This window comes from Gekko japonicus, unplaced genomic scaffold (genome assembly GCF_001447785.1).
Source record: "Gekko japonicus isolate JY-2015 unplaced genomic scaffold, Gekko_japonicus_V1.1 scaffold1009, whole genome shotgun sequence".
Taxonomy (NCBI): Eukaryota; Metazoa; Chordata; class Lepidosauria; order Squamata; family Gekkonidae; genus Gekko; species Gekko japonicus.
This window is the reverse complement of record NW_015160867.1, coordinates 636,078-659,803: the sequence shown is the minus strand read 5'-3', so window position 1 is coordinate 659,803 and position 23,726 is coordinate 636,078. Positions and strand designations below refer to the sequence as shown.

At 50.3% G+C, this 23,726-nt stretch overlaps 1 protein-coding gene across 1 annotated transcript in view; it reads left to right on the top strand.

Moving 5' to 3' along the window:
• Positions 1 to 23,726, top strand: part of HCN3 (hyperpolarization activated cyclic nucleotide gated potassium channel 3) — a 46,658-nt gene that overhangs the window by 9,437 nt on the left and 13,495 nt on the right. Inside the window, exons 3-5 of the mRNA XM_015422078.1 lie at positions 7,508 to 7,937; positions 12,049 to 12,210; positions 21,771 to 21,989. Coding sequence (XP_015277564.1) covers positions 7,508 to 7,937; positions 12,049 to 12,210; positions 21,771 to 21,989 — 811 coding nt within the window. The remainder of the gene's footprint in view (positions 1 to 7,507; positions 7,938 to 12,048; positions 12,211 to 21,770; positions 21,990 to 23,726) is intronic.

The window sequence follows — 23,726 nt, the reverse complement described above, 5'->3', positions numbered from 1 at the left end:
AGAAGAAGAAGAAGAAGAAGAAGAAGAAGAAGAAGAAGAAGAAGAAGAAGAAGAAGAAGAAGAAGAAGAAGAAGAAGAAGAAGAAGAAGAAGAAGAAATGTGTAGTATCAGCGAAGAAGAATCTCTTCCAGTCTGGTGGCTGTCTGTTCCCTGAGTCTCTGGGCAAGTCAAAACATGTTTTAGAAACCCACGGGGCCGGTGTCCAGTATATTTTTAGAGTTGTCTTCCATCTTTTCCGGCCCAACTTGAAACGGTGAAGTCACATTTAATTCTGTAATGCAAATATTTGCCTCTCCTTGCTTCTCTTCATCCCCACTTTCTTTCTAGGGTCCTCGTTCCTGACATGCTATTTTTCTATGAATGGGCAGGTATTTTTTTTCAATGGAGGGAATATTTCATGTGCTTTCCCCGCCTAAAGTTTGAAGTGGTACAGTTCCAGAACAGTTTTTTTGCCAGTTTGGTGTGGTTGGTTAAGTGCATGGACTCTAACCTGGGAGAACCGGGTTTGATTCCCCACGTCTCCACATGCAGCTGCTGGTGTGACCCTGGGTAAGTCACAAGTTCTCTCACAGCTGTTCTCTCAAGAGCAGTTTTCAAAAGAGCTCTCTCAGCCCCACCTACCTCACAGGGTGTCTGTTGTGGGGAGAGGAAGGGAAAGGAGATTGTAAACTGCTCTGAGGCTCCGAGTGAAGGGCGCAGTATAAACCCAATCTCCTTCTCCTTCTGCTAGAAACTGTTTGCCTTAGGCCTGGTCTACACAATACAGCTTGCCACGTTCCTGGCTTGTATCATTATGTCTGGCAAAAGGACCTGTCACAGATTTTGATCATTGCATATGGTGATATGCATGGTGTGAAGTAAAGGGTATTTTTCTTAAAAAAAACAAACACCTTTCCCATCCCAATGTGTCCCCCTCCATTTTGAGCTCCAGACATTCCATATCGCATAAGTCATGGCTAACTATGAGCCAGATCCCACTCTAAGCAGCTAGATGGTCTCTATGCTTTCAGGCAATTTGGAAGTCAACAGATGCTTAAAAGCCTTTTCCCCAGGGGCGTATTGCAAACATTCTAATTACCACGAGTAGAAGTTAAGACACTGAGCTGCAGACCAGAAGGTCTGTCGTTTGGCAGTTCGAGACCCGGGTGCCGTGTGACAGAGTGAGCTCCCGTCTCTGGCCCCAGCTCTTGCCAACCTAGCAGTTGGAAAGCAAGAAATTGCAAGTAGATAAACAGGTACCACTTTGGTGGGAAGGTAACAGCCTTCCGTGCGCCTCAGCGTCAAGTCATGCTGGCCACATGACCACGGAGAAGTCTTCGGACAGCGCTGGCTCTTCGGCTTGGAAACGGAGATGAGCACTGCACCCTACAGTCGGATTCGACTGGCTACCGAGCAAGGGAAACCTTTACCTTTAGAAAAGGTTGTGTGAAAACATCACAGAATTCCTGAGGTAAGACTTGCAAGGTGGCAAGCTGACGACATATCAAATGTGCAGAGTAACCTTTCCCAGAGGAATGTGTGACATGAAAACAGAAAACTCCCTATGGCGAGTGTATCGTGTGTAGACTACACCTCGGTCCTTCTGCTTCCTCAGCCATCATCGACAGTTTCCCACACGTCTCTGTTTCTCTGAACACTTTCCCGCTTCCGTGAGGTCTAGAAACTTGGTTTGAAGAAAGAAAAGCTGAAATCCTCAGGACGCCAAGTATTGTGCCGAAGCGCCTGCTGCTTACAAGACGAATGCTCCGGATGCTTGTGGATTACCCGGTCGCTGAGCCGACTGCAGCACTTTGACCGGGCCTTGTTTTGATGAACCATAACGCTTCCTCTGGAGAAAAACACCATCAGTTTCCTACTGTATCATCTGAGCACGTAAGCAGGGGATGCCAGCTAGAGGCATCCCTGGAACTGTGCCCAGCAGAAACAGGGCACTGCCAAAAGGGAATTGGGGATTTAGCTGGCATAGAGAGGGGAATACCAGAGAGACCGTTTCTGTGCTCTCGTTTGAAATGATCCTGAGAGCTGCAAAAAGAGAGAGAGAGAGAGAGAGAGAGAGAGAGAGAGAGAAAAGAGATGGGAAAATTCTAGGGCATGAATATGAGCCAAGCAGTCAAAGGAGACCAAAGGTATCCATTCCCCCAACCTAGAGCAAGACTGATGTTTAAGTTACGATTACTAATTGACTCATTTTTGTAACTTCTTGGCCCAGGAGCCTCAGTTCGATTGCAGAAAGATGAAGGTGACCTTCAGATCTCCTTGGAACTTTTTTTAAGGGTGAAGGCAGGTGCAGAATTCAAAGGGCAATCCCAGTAGGTTCTTCATCCACTTCACCCGTCTATCTTGCTCCCTCTTCGGCCATCTGTGTATAAAATATGCTTTTATACACAGTTTGACACAGAGAGCCAGTTTGGTGTAGTGGTTAAGTGCGTGGACTCTAATCTGGGAGAACCGGGTTTGATTCCCCACTCCTCCACTTGCACCTGGCTGGATGCCCTTGGGCAAGCCATAACTCTGGCACAGCTGTTCTTGAAAAAGAGCAGTTTCTGTCAAGAGCTCTCTCTCAGCCCCACCTACCTCACAGGGTGTCTGTTGTGGGGAGGGGAAGGGAAAGGAGTTTGTAAGCTGCTCTGAGACACCTTTGGGTAGTGAAGGGCGGGGTATAAATCCAATCTCTTCTCTTCTTTTTCTTTCTACGAGCCAGATTTTGATTCCGCCCTCAATCTGATCTCCCTGCAATGTAGGTGGCGTATTCATTTTTTTCAACATTACAAAGTATGCTAAGATGTAGATTTCTCTGCTCACCCTTTACTCTTTTTTCCCCCAAAGAAGGAAGTACTTTCAAAACATTTGCAACGTTGCTCTGAAGCCGAGAGGAGACATGTTAGGGTCGTCACAGGCGCTAGCCAATAGGTATCATCCAAAGATAGGGTTTGTGGAGAGGTCAAGGTACAGTCGAACACAGTAAGGGTGACTTCAGAGCATACCACTGCTTTGCAAACGTAACATCCACTTGCGGTCCTTGGAGTTCTTTGTGTACATTAAAGGGGTGGGGAGAGCTCGATTATTAGGTGCCTTGGGATGTTATCCACTCCCAACAGAGAAGGGGCTTCAGGTGGGCCGCTCACAGTGAGATCCTAAGTAGATTTTTAGATATATTTTAATTGTCGACTTGTTATATGGTGACTTTTATGATGGAACCCGCCCTGAGCCTGTGGGGAAGGTGGGATGCAAATTGAACCAGAGACAGACAGACAGACAGACAGACAGACAGAGGTACACGCTTCTAGATCCACTGAAGTGGATTTAGAGAGAGCCAGTTTGGAGTAGTGTTTAGGAGCGCAAAGTCTAATCTGGGAGAACCGGGTATGATGCATGTAGACAGGGCTATTTTTGGGCAGGAACGCACAGGAACGGAGTTCTGGCTGGCTCCCGAGTTGGCCACGCCCAGCAGGAACTCATTAGCATAATAGGCCACACCCAACAGCAGAAACCCATTAGGATTGGCTACAATTAGGGATGTGTGGCCTAACATGCAAAGGAATTCCTGCTACAAAAAAGGCCCTGGGTTTGGACAACAAGGTAATCAGAATAAGAAGCAAAAGGTGGGTGTGGCTGGATGGCCACACTTCTGGTAACATGGGGGTGCGGCCTAATAGGCTAACGAGCTGTGCTGTCGGGGGCATGGCCTAATATGCTAATGAGTTTCTGCTGTTGGGTGTGGCCTATTATGTTAAAGAGTTCCTGCTGGTCTTTTTCTACAAAAAAAGCCCTGCATGTAGATAATGCAAGGATCTGTCATAGCGGGCACTGCCGCAGAAGAAATGGTGAGTGAGAGGGGAATGAGGTGCTATGTAAGGGCCTCTACTAGAGAGAAGGGAAGAAGGCCTCTTCTTATAGAATGGCCACACATCTCCCCAGAAGAGGCATCCCTGTTCTATCAGGGTGAAGGTAGAATGCCTTTTTTAGTGAGAGAAGAAAGAATGCCTCTTCTTCTCTAGTAGACACCGCCTCTGAAGAGGCATTCTCTGTTCTGTGTGGGACAAGAGAAAATACTTCTTCTTATGTAATGTCCACACAGCAGGGGCCATGTCTGAAGAGGCATTCCCTGTTTTGCGTGGGACAAGGGAGAATACCTCTTCTGATGAAATGTCTCTTTTTCTCTTCCTCTTCTCTATGCCCTGTTGTTCCAGGGGAACTGATTGGCCAATTTGTGAGATGGGACGCTGGATTAGATGGGCCTTTGGTCTGATCCAGCAGGGCTCTTCATATGTTCTTATCAGGGGAAGGCCTCGGCCTTCATGCCCTATTTGTGGGTCCCCCAGAGGAAATGATTGGTCAGTTTATGAGACAGGATGTTGGACTAGGTGGACCACTGGTCTGATCCAGCATGGCTCTTCTGATGTTCTTGTGAGGGGAAGGCCTCGGCCTTCATGCCCTGTTTGTGGGTCCCCCAGAGGAAATGATTGGTCAGTTTACGAGACAGGATGTTGGACTAGGTGGACCACTGGTCTGATCCAGCATGGCTCTTCTGATGTTCTTGTGAGGGGAAGGCCTCGGCCTCTCTGCCCTGTTGTTGGCCCTCCAGAGGAACTGGTTGAGGCCACTGTGTGAGACAGGATGCTGAACTAGATGGACCCTCACTGGTCTGATCCAGCGGGGCTCTTCTGATGTTCGTATGAGGAGAAGGCCTCGGCCTCTCTGCCCTGTTGTTGGCCCTCCAAGGGAACTGGTTGAGGCCACTGTGTGAGACAGGATGCTGGATTAGATAGACCACTGGTCTGATCCAGCAGGGCTCTTCTGATGTTCTTATGTTCTTTCACCTTGGGATACTGAGGACTGAACCTGGGAACTTCTGCATGCTGTGCAGATTCCCTGCCACTGAACCATGGCCCCTCCCCATAGAAGGAGAGGAGGCTAAAATGTTTGACCTGACCCCCAGAATCCTTTGCCTATACCCCTTGATGTGCATTTGCATCGTATTTGACTCCAAGGCCGGCTTATTGATCTCTGGCAGATGGCGCGGTACGGAGCGCTGGTTTTTGACCTTATTTGGGGGATCAAACTTTGCAACACGATTAAAGCCGCCGTTTATCACTTAATGATCTTTAGTCAATAAACACATGGCTTCTCCTGGTATTAAATCTCGGAGCCCGTAGCGAGCAATGGGGACGCAGACCTGGAGCCGGGGAGAGCAGCTCACAAAGGGAATCCTCATTTATAAATCGTAGGAATAAGAGGCTATTTTAAATCCGTTCGGCTGTAGAGCCGCGAAGCTACAATTTGCTTCCCGAAGGCTCTGCTTGAATATATGCAAATAAACAAATGTTCTGTGTAGCAGTTCAAGTGTCGGACTGGGGTCTGGGGTTCGAATCCCCACTCTGCCATGGGAAGCTCGCCGGCTGACCTTGGGCCTAACCTACCTCACAGGGTTGTTGTGAGGACAGCATGGAAGAGAGGAGAACATTACAAGTCGCTTTGGTTGCTCACTGGGGAGAAAGGGAGGTCTCCAGGCCTCCCTTATGTGTGATCTGAGGGAAACTGAGCTTTGGCGTGGCCAGCTCCAGAAGCGGCCAGAACAGTCAAGGCACGAAGACTAAGGTTGCCAGGTCTGGGTCGGGGAGATACCTGGAGGCTGTGGAGGGCTGTGGATGGAACACTTTGAGAGCCAGTTTGGTGTAGTGGTTAAGTGCGCGGACTCTAATCTGGGAGAACCGGGTTTGAGTCCCCACTCCTCCACTTGCACCTGCTGATGTGACCTTGGGTCAGTCACAAGCTCTGGCACAGCTGTCCTTGAAAAAGGGCAGTTTCTATCAAGAGCTCTCTCAGCCCCACCCACCTCACAGGGTGTCTGTTGCGGGGAGGGGAAGGGAAAGGAGTTTGTAAGCCGCTCTGAGACTCCGAGTGAAGAGCGGGGTATAAATCCAATCTCCTCCTCCTCTTCTTCTTCTTCCAGGGCAAGTGATGCTCTGTCTTCTTGGTGCTTGGGGGGCAACTGTGGGAGGGGCTTCTGGCCCAGCTGGTGGACCTCCTGGGGGCACCTGGGTTTGGGCCACTGTGTGACACAGAGAGTTGGACTGGATGGGCCACTGGCCTGGTCCAGCATGGGGTAGAATGCCTTAGAGTCCATCTTTCAAAGCAGCCGTTTTCTCCAGGGGAACAGATATCTATAGTCTGGAGGCCAGTTGTGAAAGGAGGAGGTTCCCTAGGCTCCACCTGGAGGTTGGCAGCCCTAGGTTCCAGACGTCAAAACTCCTAATGCATTGGTTACTGAATGTCCCATTTTGTGAAGTCTACTGGAACACTGTGTGTAATCTGCCTGGACTCCCTGTGAGAAAGGCAGACAATAGATAATGCAAGAACAAATGTAGAGTCCGGTGGCACCTTTAGGACCAACAAAGGTTTATTCAAGGTATGAGCTTTCGTGGGCACGGCACACTTTTTCAAGGGAGTCGTCACCGGCTCAATATCAGAAGAAACTTCCTAACTGTAGGAGTGGTTGAGCAGAGGAACAGTTTGCCTCGGGAGGGGTTAGAACGGATAAAAGGAAGTCCTTCTTCACCCAAAGAGTGATTCACACATGGAATTCACTGCCACAGGACGGCTTCAAAAGGGAATTAGATAAGCATATGGAGCAGAGGTCCATCAGTGGCTATCAGCCACAAGGTATAGATAGGGGCTCTGGGGCAAGTGATGCTCTGTCTTCTTGGTGCTTGGGGGGGCCAACAGTGGGAGGGCTTCTAATGTCCTGGCCCCACTGGTGGACCTCCTGATGGCACGTGGTATTTCTGGCCACTGTGTGACAGAGTGTTGGACTAGATGGGCCTTTGGCTTGATCCAACATTGGCATCTCTTATGTTCTTATGCTCCTTCACTGGACGTTTCCAAGCGGAGGCTGGACGACCATCTTTCGGGTATGTTGCAGGTATGTAGGGCTATCTTTCAGCTATGCTCCTGCAGAGTGCAGGGGGTTGGACTAGATGACCTGCAAGGTCCCTTCCAACTTTATGATTCTATGATTCTATGATTCAAATGCATTGGAATGGTAGGTAAGGTTCAAACCTATAGACAGGGGCTTAACAGCAAATTAACATGTAACATGATGATGTCTGAGACATGCAAAGTCAGAACTAAGTAACAAGCTACGGTTATGTTGTAAAGCAATAAATATGTCAAAATAGCGGACAAATGTCTAAAGGTGTTTTTTCTAGTTGAGGGGAAGCAAACCGAGGACATCCCAGGTGTGGAGATAACACAAGTAAATAAATGACACCAATTAGATATTTTACCAGTCCTTCCTTTCAAAATCCTGCTCTTCCACTCTTAGTACTCTTGGGGGGAGAGCAGTGATGGTCCCTTGCCCAGGGACTCTCAAAATCCTCAGGCCAGGCTTGGCTTGTACCATTTCTCCCTGACTTCTGACCCCTCGGGGAAGTGGGTGGAGGCATCCTTTATTTCGCCGTGGTTCCTTCCGCAGAGAGACGACCGCCGTCTGACTTCTGTTTCGCAGGTTCTACTGGGACTTGATCATGCTGTTGCTGATGGTGGGGAATCTGATCATCCTGCCGGTGGGGATCACGTTCTTCAAAGACGAGAACACGCCGCCGTGGATTGTCTTCAACGTCCTCTCGGACACCTTCTTCCTGGCTGACCTGGTGCTGAACTTCCGCACGGGCATCGTGGTGGAAGACAACACGGAGATCATCCTCGACCCGCACACCATCAAGATGAAGTATCTCAAGAGCTGGTTTCTGGTGGACTTTGTCTCCTCCATCCCCGTCGACTACATCTTCCTCATCGTAGACCTGGAGACCCAGGTGGATTCTGACGTCTACAAAACGGCACGGGCCCTGCGCATTGTCCGGTTCACCAAGATCCTCAGCCTGTTGCGCCTCCTTCGCCTCTCCCGCCTCATCCGATACATCCACCAGTGGGAAGAGGTAAGTCTACGTTAGGCCTGTGTCATTTTCTAATTATTCAGAACACATCTGCCCGGCATTCCAAGCAAACGTATGGCTAGAATTTCGAACAATCTAAAATGATTGTCTCCAGTGAAATACTACAATACACCAGTAATCTGCAGAAGACAGGACTTTTATGCATTCTTATTTTCCTTGCTTGTAAGTTCTTGGGGGGGGGGTGGATTCTGTTCCACATGTGTTTTGCTCCTTTTAATGGTTGATTAGATATTACATTGGTTTATGTCTGGCATATCTGCCTGCAGTTCAAATCTGCAGGGAGATATGCCAGACATAACCTGATGTAATATTGAACTGACCACTAGAGGGAGCAAAAGAGATGCAGAACAGAAACACCCACCCCCACGCCCCCTCAGAAGAAAACAGTGAGGAAAATGAGAAAGCAGTCAAGTCTGTAGTGAAAACAGTGGGACCTGGAAAACAAACGGAGGCGGTGGGTGGGAAAGATAACCTTGACTTGTGCTGAAGGCCTTGTTGTTGTTCAGTCGCAGTCGAGTCCGACTCTTCGCGACCCCATGGACCAGCTCCCGCCAGGCCCTCCTGTCTTCCGCCGTCCTCTGAAGTTTGCTCAGTTTCATGTCCGTTGCATCTATGACACTGTCTAACCCTCTCATCCTTTGCCGTCCCCGTCTTCTTCGACCTTCGATCTTTCCCAGCATCAGGGTCTTCTCCAGTGAGTGCTCCCTTCTCATTGGGTGGCCAAAGTATTGGAGCTTCAGTTCCATTATCTGGCCTTCCAGGGAACAGTCAGGGTTGATTTCTTTTAGGATTGACTGATTTGATCTTCTTGCAGTCCAAGAGGCTCTCAAGAGTCTCAAGAGACCTAGGCTGAAGGCCTAGGAAAGTAGAATTTTCTTCTTCTTCTGGTGCTTGGAATTAAGAGAAGGCGCCAGACAAACCGATAACGGACAGGGGGCTCCATAGAGAAGGTGCCACAATGGAGAAGACTCTCTGCTTAGTAGCCATCTCATTTCAGGAAGGACGTAGGACAGACCCCAACAACAACAACAATGACAACATAGAGGGGTTAGGTTGCCAGCTGGCCTGGAGAAAAAGATACCCTGCTCTTTTCATAGAGTCTTAAAGGGCAGTTATTTGGTGGCGGAAAGAGTTGTCAACTTGCAGCCGACTTATGTCGACCCAGTGGCTGGCCACCCTACAGACACCTCCGAGCAACCCACAAGCAGGGAACGAAGGCAAGGGGGCTCTCCCCTTGTTTGTCTACCCTCCTGCCAGTAGGCTTGCCAACCTCCAGGTGGTGGCTGGAGGTCTCCTGGGATTACAACTGATATCCAGGCAACAGTGTTCACCTGGAGAAAATGGCCACTTGGGCAGTTTAAACGCTACAGCATTCTACACCACTGAAGTCCCTCCCCTCCCCAAGCACGGCCCTCCCTGGGCTCCAACGCCCCCCCCCCAAATCTTCAGGTATTTCCCAACCTGGAGCTGGCAACCCTACCTCCCAGGATCCAATACCTGTAGATATACTGCCTCTAAACCTGGAGGTTCCATTCTGCTCTCAACAGGCACTGGTTGACTTCTGGTCCAGTTTGGTGTAGTGGTTAGAAGCGCGGACTCTAATCTGGGAGAACTGGGTTTGATTCCCCACTCCTTAACTTGCACCTGCTGGATGACCTTGGGCAAGCCACAGTTCTGTCAGAGCTGTTCTTGAAAAAGAGCAGTTTCTGTCAGAGCTCTCTCAGCCCCACCTACCTCACAGGGTGCCTGTTGCGGGGAGGGGGAGGGAAAGGAGATTGTAAGCCACTCTGAGACACATTTGGGTAGTGAAGGTCGGGGTATAAATACAACCTCTTCTCTTCTTCTTCTCTCTTCTAAGGAAGGAGGGTTTCGAAAAGCAGCTAAGCATCCGCTGCCCGGAATTCTATATGCCAACCCCCCCCCCCAAAAAAACCAGAAAATCTTACTGGGTTCAGTTGGGTCTCTGTGGTTCTTTGTATTCTGTTTCCCAACAGATGCTCTTAGCAAAGTAGAGCATGGCAGTGAGGGCCTTACCCTTCTGCCTCTGGTATTCAGAGGTAGACTGCCTCTGAACATGGAGGCACCATTTAGCCATCATGTGGCCTGTGCTAGACTCTCCCACATTTTCTTCAAATGCAAAAGCATTTTCCCTGATGCAAGGAGTGTGGAAATCCACAACGGCAGGTCATCTGCGCTACAAATCTATCCCCCATTTGGCATTGATTCAACAGTTACGGTCTCTTTGCAAGGTTCAGAGGGTAGCTATGTTGGTCGGTGGGAGGGCAGCTAGATCCGAGTCCAGTGACACCTTAGAGACTGACGAGATTTTGGAGGTATAAGCTCTCGAGAGTCAAAGCTGATGGAGGGAACCTTGACTCTTGAAAGCTTATGCCCAAAAATGTTGTTGGCCTTTAAGAACATGAGAAGAGCCCTGCTGGAACAGACCAATAGTGCATCCAGTCCAGCATCCTGTCTCTCACAGTGGCCTCAACCAGTTCCCCTGGAGGGACAACAACAGGACAGGGAGGCCGAGGCCTTCCCCTCATAAGAACATTAGAAAAGCCCTGCTGGATAAGACCAGTGAGGGTCCCTCTAGTCCAGCATCCTGTCTCACACAGTGGCCTCAACCGGTTCCTCTGGAGGGACAACAACAGGGCAGAGAGGCCGAGGCCTTCACCTCATAAGAATATCAGAAGAGCCCTGCTGGAACAGATCAGTAGTCCATCTAGTTTAGCATCCTGTCTCAGACAGTGGCCTCAACCAGTTCCTCTGGAGGGCCAACAACAGGGCCTAGAGGCCGAGGCCTTCCCCTGATAAGAACGTCAGAAGAGCCCTGCTGGATCAGACCAGTGAGGGTCCATCTAGTCCGGCATCCTGTCTCACACAGTGGCCTCAACCAGTTCCTCTGGAGGGCCAGCAACAGGGCAGAGAGGCTGAGGCCTTCCCCTCATAAGTACATAAGAAGAGCCCTGCTGGGTCAGACCAGTGAGGGTCCATCTAGTCCAGCATCCTGTCTCAGATAGTGGCCTCAACCAGTTCCTGTGGAGGGCTAACAACAGGGCACAGAGGTCGAGGCCTTCCCCTGATAAGAACGTCAGAAGAGCCCTGTTGGATCAAACCAGTGAGGGTCCATCTAGTCCAGCATCCTGTCTCACACAGTGGCCTCAACCAGTTCCTCTGGAGGGCCAATGACAGGGCAGAGAGGCCGAGGCCTTCCCCTCACAAGAACATTAGAAGAGCCCTGCTGGATCAGACCAGTGAGGGGGTTCATCTAGTCCAGCATCCTGTCTCACACAGTGGCCTCAACCAGTTCCTCTGGAGGGCCAACAACAGGGCACAGAGGTCGAGGCCTTCCCCTCATTAGAATATCAGAAGAGCCCTGTTGGATCAAACCAGTGAGGGTCCCTCTAGTCCAGCATCCTGTCTCACACAGTGGCCTCAACCAGTTTCTCTGGAGGGCCAACAACAGGGCAGAGAGGCCGAGGCCTTCCCCTCATAAGAACATAAGAAGAGCCCTGCTGGATCAGACCAGTGAGGGTCCATCTAGTCCAGCATCCTGTCTCAGACAGTGGCCTCAACCAGTTCCTGTGGAGGGCCAACAACAGGGCACAGAGGTCGAGGCCTTCCCCTCATAAGAATATCAGAAGAGCCCTGTTGGATCAAACCAGTGAGGGTCCCTCTAGTCCAGCATCCTGCCTCACGCAGTGGCCTCAACCAGTTCCTCTGGAGGACCAACAACATGGCAGAGAGGCCGAGGCTTTCCTCTGATGTTGCCTCCTAGCACTGAGATTCAGAGGCTGACTGCCTCTGAGCATGAAGGTGCTACTGGACATGAATCTTAGCTTCTTTGCAAGAATCAGTGCTTGAGTTGGGGGGGAGGGGCTGTAGTTTTATGCGGAAGCCAGGAATTGTGGGTCAAGAGAGATCCTCATGCCCCCCAGAGGGTTAGAATCCACTCAGCCCTGTTTGGGAGCTGGGGGGGGGATGAAGCAGGTTTGAGACTGGTTTAAAAAAAACATGACAGGGTAGGAAGGGTGACGCTTCCAGGTCCCTGCCACCTCCTCACCTGCCCGTTTTCATGCCCGCTGTCCAGATTTTCCACATGACCTATGACCTGGCCAGCGCCGTGGTGCGGATCTTCAACCTCATTGGGATGATGCTGCTGCTGTGCCACTGGGACGGGTGTCTGCAGTTCCTGGTCCCGATGCTGCAAGACTTCCCGGAGGACTGCTGGGTCTCCATCAACCACATGGTGGTGAGTTCCCCATCCCTGGTATTGACGGCCATGGCCCGGTTTAGGTGGACAGAGGCGGGGCATCATCATCCTGGAGGCGGGGCGTAGAGCTTGTCTGTTTCTTTCCCCTCGTAGCGTGCGTATCCAATATCACATCCCTCTGTTGTGGATCCAGCCTCTTGGAGTGGGTATTTATTTGATTTAAAATACTTTATTAGCCACCTTTCGGCCTTTGGGGAATCGCTTACGGTGCGAACGCAATAAAATACATAAAAGCCACAGATTTTAAAAAACTGCCCGAAGGCAGAAGAACTAAAAGGCATCAGATGCCATCATGCAGGGCTATTTTGGGGCAGGAACACACAGGAACGGAGTTCTGGATGGCTTCAGAGTTGGCCACGCCCACTACAGCCAAAACCTCTGCGTGCATGGCTACAGAGGGAAGACCTGGAGAGCGACCCCCGAGGCAGGGGGCCTCTGGAAGCATCAGGGAGGCATTTAAATGCTTCCCTATGCCTTCCCTGGCCTGTCCAAGGGCCGGCTTGCCCAGGACCTTGCACCCAGGCAAACCAAGGGAAGGCAGTTTAAACTGTCTTCCCTTCCCTTCAAGGGGTGGCTTATCCAGGCTTCCCGCAGCCACAGGGCATCTGGGCAAGCCAAGGGAAGGCATAGCGTGTGGCCTAATATGCTAATGAGTTGAGATGTCAGGTGTGGCCTAATATGCTAATGAGTTTCTGCTGTTGGGTGTGGCCTATTATGCTAATCAGTTTCTGCTGGGCTTTTTCTACAAAAAAAGCCCTGCCATCATGAATAGCCCTGATAAGTGAATACTGGAAATTAAGGCCTGAAACAAGTTTGTATGCTATGGAATGCTAACCGCACTGTTTATATATTTCAGTTGAATGTTATATTGTGTGAGATAAGTATTTTGTTTTATATATATATATTATTTGGGGGGGGGGGTTGCATATAATTCAAAAATTTCAATAAATGTTTTTTAAAAATGAATAGCCCTGACCTTAATAGCCCAGGCAAGCCTGATATCGTCAGATCTCAGAAGCTAAGCAGGGCCAACCCTGGCAAGTATTTGGATGGGAGCCCTCCAGAGAATACCAGGGCCGGGAGGCTAGAAGGCAGGCTATCAAGCTGCTTCTCTGAATGTCCTCCGTGCCCCAGTAGGAGTCGCCAGAGGTCACCACGACCTCCAGGCATGGGCACACACACACACAAACACAAAAATGCAAAAAAAACCCCACAACCCACCAAATATGCCATCATGAATAAAAGCCGTCTTCCGCTGCCCCCTAGAGGTTGAAAGTGAGGGAGTCAGGCGCACGTACGCCCTGGAGAGGTTGTTCCATAATCATGGGGCTGCCACCGAATAGGCCATTTCTCACGTACCCACCAAACTTCTTTGGTCAATGGGATCATTAAGGGGGCCTCTTCTCCATTGTGGCTCTGGCTGTGGGGAATGGACTGCCCGCAGAGGTCAGGAAGGTCCCACTCTCCTGGCTTTCTACAGCTGTGCAAAACTGAACTATTCAAGAGGGCTTTTCTGCAGACTGGAAGGTCGGTAGTTCAGCAGTTCAAGACCCGAGTGCTGCGTGCCCCAGCTCCTGCCAGCCTAGCCGTTCGAAAGCAAGACATTGCAAGTAGATACATAGGTACCACTTTGGTGGGAAGGTAACAGCGTTCCATGCGCCTCGGCATCTAGTCACGCCGGCCACATGACCACGGAGATGTCTTCGGACAGCGCTGGCTGTTCGGCTTGGAAACGGAGATGAGCATCACCCCCCTAGAGTCGGATGCGACTGGCTTTCGAGCAAGGGAAACCTTTACCTTTACCGAATAGCATTGCACTGTACAAAATGGTGGACGAGCTTACTTGGATAAACAATTGAGATTGTGGTCTCTACTGCTGCGTATATCTCAGGCATGTCCAACTTCAAACAGGTAGTGATCTATTTTTTCCAGCCAAAAGTGCCGGTGATCAACCACGATGAAAATAAACTTTCAAATTAGATTTTAACCCACTAAAGTTGGGTTCCACCGCTCCCCCTCCCCCCATTTATAATGCACCTTCTGTCATTTACTGGTAAGCAAAATAAGCAAAAACGAAACAGAGACGAAGATCCAGAAAGAACCACCAAACAATCATCAAAAAAACCCAAACACCTGTCCAGCAAACCAGGAGACCAAGTGGGGCTGGTGATCTACCTCTGACCCCCTCTGCGATCTACTGGTAGATCACAATCTACCTGTTGGACATACCTGGTATATCTTATTGTAAGCAGGATCCTCTAATGTAATTTCTGCACCGCTTCATGGGTCATGTGAATACTTAGGCTCTGCTTCAGTTCTTTCTGGGGGTTCCAGACTTCTTTTGTTGTTGTTGTTCAGTCGCACAGCCAAGTCCAACTCTTCACGACCCCATGGACCAGATCACACCAGGCCTTCTGGTCTTCCACCATCCTCTGAAGTTTGCTCAATTTCATGTTCGTTGCATCTATGACACTGTCTCACCATCTCATCCTTTGCCGTCCCCATCTTCTTTGACCTTCAGTCTTTCCCAGCATCAGGGTCTTCTCTAGGGAGTGCTCCCTTCTCATTGGGTGGCCAAAGTATTTGAGCTTCAGTTTCATCATCTGGCCTTCCAGGGAACAGTCAGGGTTGATTTCTTTTAGGATTGACTGATTTGATCTTCTTGCAGTCCAAGGGACTCTCAAGAGTCATCTAGAATCCTAATAACTTCTAGAATCCTAATAACATCTAGAACTTCTAGAATCCTACTCTAGAACTTCTAGAATCTAGAACTTCTAGAATCCTAATAACGTTGGTTGCGGAATGTCCCATTTTGTCAACTGAACTAACTTGCAGTGTGTAATCTGCTTTGAGCCCTGTGAGAAAGGATTCTAATCTGGGAGAACCGAGTTTGATTCCCCACTCCTCCACTTGCACCTGCTGGATGACCTTGGGCAAGCCGTAGTTTTGTCAGAGCTGTTCTCTCAAGAGCAGTTTCTGTCAGAGCTCTCTCAGCCCCACCTACCTCACAGGGTGTCTGTTGTGGGGACAGGGAGGAGTTTGTAAGCCGCTCTGAGACTCCTTCGGGTAGTGAGGGCGGGGTATAAATCCAATCTCCTCCTCCTCCTCCTCCTCCGCCTCCTTCTTCTTGTTAGTGGAAAGATCCACAGGGTCCAGCCTCATTAGCTGTGATATGCTGGCTGCCTCTCTTTGCGGTCATCTAAGAGGGAAGCATGAGCAATTCGTAAATAAATTTGAAAAAAAATCGTAGTCCCTAGGCAGGAATGTATGGGAGGAGACAGTCCTTGTAAGGATGCCGTGTGGGATGGTTGTCTCCATGCTGCCCAGATTAGCGAAAGAGGCTTGCCTGTCGGCCACCTCAATACAGAGATGGTATCCTACCTGATCATGTTGCAAGAAACAAATCCAGCTCCAGCCTTCCATTGTGCTAGGTAATAGATTGTGTCTCCCAGATCTGTTCCACTAACAGTAGGATTTTCCTCTGCGTCAGGTGGGCTCTTCTTCTTTGGAGGTTTTCAAGCAGAGGTTCGATGGCCATCTGACAGCAGTGCTGATTCTGTGAACTTGGGCAGATCATGAGAGGGAGGGCAGGAAGGGTCGCCTCAGCGCTCAGCTCTCGTGGCCCTTTCTTACACCCCTGGGGAAATGCTGATCGCCACTTCGGGGTCAGGAAGGAATTTTCCTCCAGGCCAGTTTGGCCGGGGACCCTGGAGGGTTTTTTGCCATCTTTTGCACATGGAACAGGGGTCACTGTGGGTGTGGAGGGGGAGGTAGTTGTGAATGTCCTGCATTGTGCAGGGGGTTGGACTAGATGACCCTGGAGGTCCCTTCCAACTCTATGATTCTATGAATGCTCCTTGCTCCAGGAGAAAGCTTCTGTCCAGTGGCACCTTTATGACCGACAAAACTTAATTCTGGGTTTAGCTTTTGTGTGCACGCACACTTCTTCAGATACATGAAGAACTCTGCATGCACACAAAAGCTTATACCCTGAATTAAACTTTGTTGGTCTTAAAGGTGCCGCTGGACTCAAACTCTGTTCTGTTGCTTCAGACCAACAAGGCTACCCCACCTGAATCTATCTTCAGGTGAAAGCAGCATTGTTTGTCAGTGCGTGGATTCTAATCTGGGAGAACCGGGTTTGATTCCCCACTCCTCCACTTGCACCTGCTGGATGACCTTGGGCAAGCCGTAGTTCTGTCAGAGCTGTTCTCTCAAGAGCAGTTTCTGTCAGAGCTCTCTCAGCCCCACCTACCTCACAGGGTGTCTGTTGTGGGGAGAGCAAGGGAAAGGAGATTGTAAGCCGCTCTGAGACTCCTTTGGGTAGTGAAGGGCGGGGTATAAATCCAATCTCCTCCTCCTCCTCCTCTGCCTCCTTCTTCTTGTTAGTGGAAATATCCGCAGGGTCCAGCCTCATTAGCTGTGACTGATATGCTGGCTGCCTCTCTTTGCGGTCATCTAAGAGGGAAGCATGAGCAAATTGCTGCTCCTCCACGTTCTTGCGGACGCTGATACAGAGCAAGTGGCAGACGCTGTAACAATCAAGTGCCCTTGGCTGGCAGAACTGGCAAACAGTTTGTACTTTGCACAAATTGCTCTTTGTACTTTGTCCTTGCGCTGACCTGGATGGCCCAGGCCAACCCGATCTCATCCAATTTAGGAACCTAAGCAGGGTCAGCCCCGGTTACTATCTGGATGGGAGACCCCCAAGAAGTAGAAGAGGAAGAGATTGGATTTATACCCCGCCCTTCACTCAGAGTCTCAGAGTGGCTTACAAACTCCTTTCCCTTCCCCTCCCCACAACAGACACCCTGTGAGGTAAAAGAAGAAGAAGAGAAGAGATTGGATTTATACCCTGCCCTTCACTACCCAAAGGTGTCTCAGAGTGGCTTACAAACTCCTTTCCCTTCCCCTCCTCACAACAGACATCCTGTGAGGTAAAAGAAGAAGAAGAGAAGAGATTGGATTTATACCCTGCCCTTCACTACCCAAAGGTATCTCAGAGCGACTTACAAACTCCTTTCCCTTCCCCTCCCCACAACAGACACCCTGTGAGGTAGGTGGGGCTGAGAGAGCTCTGACAGAAACTGCTCTTTTTCAAGAACAGCTCTGAGAGAACTTGTGACTGACCCAAGGTCATCCAGCAGGTGCAAGTGGAGGAGTGAGGAATCAAACCTGGTTCTCCCAGATTAGAGTCCACACACTCAACCACTACACCAAACTGGCTCTCTAGGGTTGCTGGGCAGAGGCAGGCAATGGCAAACTACCTCTGAATGCCTCTTGCCTTGAAAACCCGACAGGGTACTTGGATGGGAGACCACCAAGGAAGTCCTGGGTTGCTGGGCAGAGGCAGGCAATGGCAAACTACCTCTGAATGCCTCTTCCCTTGAAAACCCGACAGGGTCTCAATGAGTCAGCTCCAACTTGTCAGCGCATCCTGCCACCAATTTGTTCTTGGGACTCTTAGTGGGTCCCCCATGAGCCAAAAGAAGACGTTGCAAACTGAGAATTTTTTCATGCCCCTGCTAACTTTCTCGGGTGCAAAGACAACGATGGTCTGTCAGCCATTTGTCAGTTCTAACTCAAGTCCTCTTCGGCAAAACGCTTCGGACAGAGGTCCCTCTTCAGGAGATATTTTGCCCCTGCCCAACACGACTTCCAAATTGCTGCGAATTGCTTGCTAATAGCTTTAAATATTTTTCATTCTGAAGGCACTCGAGGCAGCATACGTGGGTCTCCCCCTTCTCCGTGTTATCCTCACAACAACCCAGTGAGGTAGGTCAGGCAGAGATAGAGGGACTGACTCAAGATCACCTAGCGCCAGAGGTCTTCAAGCCATGAGTCTGGACCTGTAGGCAGGTAGTTCAACTTCTGCCCGTTCAGCTATGACTTGTGAATCTCTGATAGCATGTTTTTTTTTCACCAGTGTTGGAATGGACCTGCAATCAGTGAGCATATACAGAGAGCAGGGCTGCATGTTTCCTTTGCACGCATGCTGACTGCTGCATGTTCTTTGCATGCATGCTGGCTGGAGCTGCTAGGCTACGAGGCGAGGTCACTAAGCATTAGAGGGGATTGCTTTCCAGGTAGGGTTGCCAACCCCCCCGGTTTGCCAGGGGTCCCCCGTTTTGGGGGGGTTCTACCCGCCAGGGGAAGCCCCACCCCCAACACCCACAGCCACCCATCTCTCTCCCTTTAAGGGTGTGCAACCCGTGTTTCATCCCAAGCGTGAACTCCAACTCCGCAAGCTTGCAGGGAAAAGCCAGCTTTGTTCTTAAAAGGGAAACGCAGCTTCTCTTAAAGGGGAAACGCCAGCTGCCGGCTACTTTAAGGCGAACTTCCATTTGGGGGGGCCCGGCCCGGGGCGGGGGGGGGGGGAGCGGCAGACGTCCCCAACGTGATGTCATCACGTCGGGGATGCCCCACCCCTTCCAGGAACGCCCCCAAAGTCCCCCGCTGGGGGTGGAAGATGGACTTGGCAACCCTATTTCCAGGACAGGCCATTTCAGACACTCTGGCTCCTCCTCTTCCCATCACATGACTATGCTGCCGTGTGACGTCCTGCTGTGTCCTTGCAGCTCAGTGAGGGGGTTAAAGAGGAGTCCTGCTTCTGAAAAAGTTGTCGGGTTGCCAGGTCCCCTTGCCGTCGTGGCGGGGGGGATCGGAGGGATGTTCTGGGGATGGGTGGGATGTTATTGGGTGACGTCTCAGTGCAGTGATGTCACCTAGAAGTGACATCATCCCATTAGTGCTCTTGGCACATGACACTCTGGTTTTGGGGCAAAAACTCTACGGTTTTCTGCTTCAGAACCATAGAGTTCGCCCCAAAACCAGAGCATCGGGTGCAACGTCGCCGACGTGATGATGTCACTTCTGGGTGACGCCATCATATTGGGGATGTTTATTTATTTATTTATTTATTTATACATTCGACTTCTATACCGCTCTGACCCCGAAGGGTCTCTGACCAGTTTACAGGCAAGTTCCAAATACAATTTCCTATCTAAGGCCACATAGTACCAGGGGTGGGGCTGCCTACCGGCACCCAGGTGGCAGGGCTTTGTTGTTCTCCGGCTCCGGCTTCTTCCTCCAGGTGGTCTTCGGGTCGGCGTCCCGTCTCTGGTGTTCAGGAGCAGGTCCTCCAGCTCGGCGCTCCTGGCGCGCGGCCCGTGTCAGCCACAGCCTGGCCAACGTCCATTTCCGGCTCCGCCGCGCCTGCACCTCCCAATGACATCCCTATTTAGTGGTGGTGTTCCCCCATCAGCCAGGTTGCCGGCAGTGGATCGCAGCCCCCCAAAGCAGGGGAGCCCCCACTGGGACCTGGAGGCTGGCAACCCTAAAAGGTTGAGAGCAGGGCTATTTTGGGGCAGGAACGCCCAGAAATGGAGTTCCGGCTGGCTCCTGAGTTGGCCACGCCCAGCAGGAACTCATTAGCATAATAGGCCACACCCAACAGCAGAAACCCATTAGGATTGGCTACATTAGGGGTGTGTGGCCTAACATACAAAGGGATTCTTGCTACCAAAAAAGCCCTGTTGTTTTGACAACAAACAAGGTGAACAGAATAAGAGGCAAAAGGTGGGTGTGACTGGATGACCTAACTTCTGGTAACATGGGGGTGCGGCCTAATATGTTCATGAGCTGTGTTGTCAGGGGAGTAGCCTAATATGCTAATGAGTTCCTGCTGTTGGATGTGACCTATTATGCTAATGAGTTCCTGCTGGGCTTTTTCTAAAAGCCCTGGTTGAGAGCATTGACATAGTGAGTTTCATGGTGGAAGGGGGAGTTTGAATCCTGGTCTCCTCAGTTGCCTAGAGTATCTCACTGTTGTTCATTTAGTGGGCTATTGCTCAGTTCTAGAGGATATGCTGTGCATGGAGAACAGGGTGCATGGAGAACAGAAGAACAGGGGGATGCAACTTGAACGCATGAAGCTACCATATACTCAATCAGACCAGACCATTGGTCCATCAGGTTTAGTGTTGTCCACTCCAGAGGTCCCCAACGTGGTACCCTGTGGGCACAGTGGCACCCACTGAAACCTTTCCTGGCACCCACCAAATGTTTTTAGAAAGTGGGAGGGGCCAGGTGGGACTTTTGCCCAGCAAGGCTTTTGACAGCCCACTGGAGGTTTCGATTGGCTGAGCAGATTTTTGAAAACATTGGTCTGGCAGCAGCTGCCACCGCAGCACAAGGATCTGCACCAGGCGCGTAGCCAGGATCCTGTGGCTTCTGGGGCAATTTTTTTCCTGCTGGGGCTGAAGTTCTCAGTGCGGAAAGAAAAGCCATTTAGCCAACAGAAAGCTGTTGCCAGGATAGATCTCTAAATTGCAAGCTTTAGATGACAGTTCTCAGCTGCTGCAAGTTAATCACTCCTGCCAGCCTAAGCAACAATTCTGATAACAAGCCAGCAGGTGGGGGTGTGATGACTTCTACAGTCAAGGAAGGTAACACTTAGGCAGAAAGACCGGTTTCTTGACACAGAGTTAGGAGGGGTCCTAGAGGTCACCTACTCCAACCCCACTTGCTCAGTGCGGGAATTAGTCAACTACAGCACCCCACTCCGCTTAAGGGGGCGCACACCTTTTTAAAAACGTTTTTAAATGATTGGGGGGAAGCATTTACAGGAGAAATTTTTGTGGGGCGGTGCCTTTAAGAAAGGGAGTGGAGCCCCCCAAAACCCCACGATAGCTACAGGCAATGTTCCCTCTAAGCTGTGGAGTCATGTGAGCAAAAATTCTACTTTGTGAGCTACTGGCATTAAAGTTGTGAGCGAGCCATTTGGCTACTGCATTAAATTGGTTTGTTCTGTAGCCCTCCTTCCTGAGCTAAAACAAAAATGTGTGAGCTGGAGGCTAAAAAACTGTGAGCTGGCTCACACTAACTCAGCTTAGAGGGAACAGTGGCTACAGGCCTGGTCTACACTGTGTTACTGGAGCTAAGCTGTGGCAGTCAATTTGTTACTGGCTCCGCCTCCTCTTGCAGCCATTTTTGGCAGCCATTTTTGGTTGCTGCACCCACCACACTGGGTCAGAAGTCCAAATATGCCCGCAGGCTCAAAAAAGTCAGGGACCCCTGGTCTGGAAGCTCGAATCAAATCTATAATTAGCATGGCTTGGCCCAATGTCTGAGTGTATCCAGTGTCTTATGAGATACCTATTAACAATAACGCAGATGATTTAATCAATTAGGTAAGCAGCTGAGAGGAAGACGATGAGTCAGCTCAATGTTCTGTAAGCCGCCAGCCATTTTGAAAATGAATCTACAAGACTGAATCGCCCACAGAAATGATTAGCCCACTTGCTACATTGGTCATTCCTGGCATGCGGATGGCCTGAGAAAAAATAATTTAAAAGAGAAAGGAAGAAAAAAAAACAACCACCAAAGTTTATGAATTTTCACAAACTTTCTACCTGGTCACCTGGAGGTGGTCTACGCTCCCCCTAGGTGATCAGCCGTTTGCAGGCCGGCTTCTCACCCCACGCACACATATCCGTTGCTGATCAGTGGTGCAGTTCCTTTCTCTCTCTGCCCTACAGAATGACTCTTGGGGGAAACAGTACTCCCACGCTCTCTTCAAGGCCATGAGCCACATGTTGTGCATCGGCTACGGGCAGCAGGCGCCCGAGGGCATGACGGACGTTTGGCTGACGATGCTGAGCATGATTGTGGGCGCCACCTGTTACGCCATGTTCATCGGCCACGCCACTGCGCTCATCCAGTCTCTGGATTCCTCGCGCCGCCAGTACCAGGAGAAGGTGAGAAACGGAGATGGGTGCAAAGGAGGCTGCTCAGACTCGTCTGTTTTACTTGCTTCATTTACACCACACCTTTCTCTCCAATGGGGAACCAAAGCAGCGTAGTCGTTCTCCTCTCCTCTGTGTTATGCTGAGAGAGAAAGGGACTGGCCGAATGTAGGGTTGCCAGGTCTTACTTGTCTGCCAGCAAGGGGCTCCTGGCTTGGTCCCGGGGTCTTCTTGGTCCTGGAAGTGTCGTAATCACACTGGGCATGTTGTACAGGGGACACTCTAGCATTTGGCTAACAACTCTATGGTCACCATAGAGTTTTTAGCCAAATGCTAGAGTGTCCCCCATGCAACGTGCCCAGCATGATGATGTGCTGGGTATGTTGGGTGCGGTGGGTCTCTTTTGGGGGCCCGAAATCAGGGGAAACCCCTCCCCCATCAGGGGGTTGTCAACCCTAGCCGAAGGTCACCCAGCAGGCTGAGTGGGGATTCGAACCCAGGCCTCCCAGATCCTACTCTGACACTCTAGCCACTACATTATGCTGTCTTCCTTGCACATGCAAAGGATCCACAGGCTTGCAAACTGGTGTGCTTTGAGCGCGCAGGGTCAGAGATGACTCACCTCATTGGCTGATCGATCATCTGCTTCCACATTCTTTTCCACCAGTGGCTGAATCTCAAAACCCTGTTGCTAATTTCCAGAAGTGGGGATTCAGAGGTAAACTGCCTTTGGACATGGAGGATCCAGTCTGGTTAATGACAGACTAGTCCAGTGATGGCGAACCTTTTAGAGACCGAGTGCCCAAACTGCGACCCAAAACCCACTTATTTATCGCAAAGTGCCAACACGGCAATTTAACCTGAATACTGAGGTTAACAACCCATACATTAATTTAAGATGATCCAAACAAAGTAAGGAAAGCAATCCCAAATGCTTTCATTTACTTAAAATTATTTGGCAGAGAATACTTTAATGATGGTCTGGGCCTGGCTGGGGCGATGGCACGCGTGCCCACCGAGAGGGCTCTGAGTGCTACCTCTGGCACCCGTGCCATAGGTTCGCCACCACTGGACCAATGTTCCCTCTAAGCTGTGGAGTCTTGTGAGCAAAAATTCTACTCTGTGAGCTACTGGCATTAAAGCCGTGAGCGAGCAATTTGGCTACTGCATAAATGAGTTTGCTCTGGAGCCATCCTTTCTGAGCGGAGACAAAAATGTGTGAGCCGGAGGCTAAAAACCTGTGAGCTAGCTCACACTAACTCAGCTTAGAAGGAACACTGCACTGGACTAGTCTGTCCATCTAAAAGCCCTGGAGGATTAGACTGCCTAGTCCAGCATCCTGTTTCCAAAAGCAGCCAGCCAGCGGTTCCCAAATATCATAGGATAGGAGGATCCCCAATTCTGCTGTGATTTCTTTGCTGTGCTCAGTGCTTTCTCCTCCTGCTCACCAGTTCCCCTGGAGAAAATGGCTGCTCTGGACGGTGGACTCTATGGCATTATATCCGGCTGAGGTCCTTCCCCTGCTCAAACCCCGCCCTCCTCAGGCTCTGCCCCCAAAATCTCCAGAGATTTCCCAACCCAGACCTGTAGATCACGTTCACTGCTATTGCCCTCTGTCATTTCAACCATTTACCTGAACACAGAATAACTATTTTTTGATAGTGTGAGAGACTGAATGTTAAGCTAGTCAGAATCTGTCACGCAAACACGTCTCTGGCCTGAAAAGAAGACGAGGTCTGCATCCTGCTG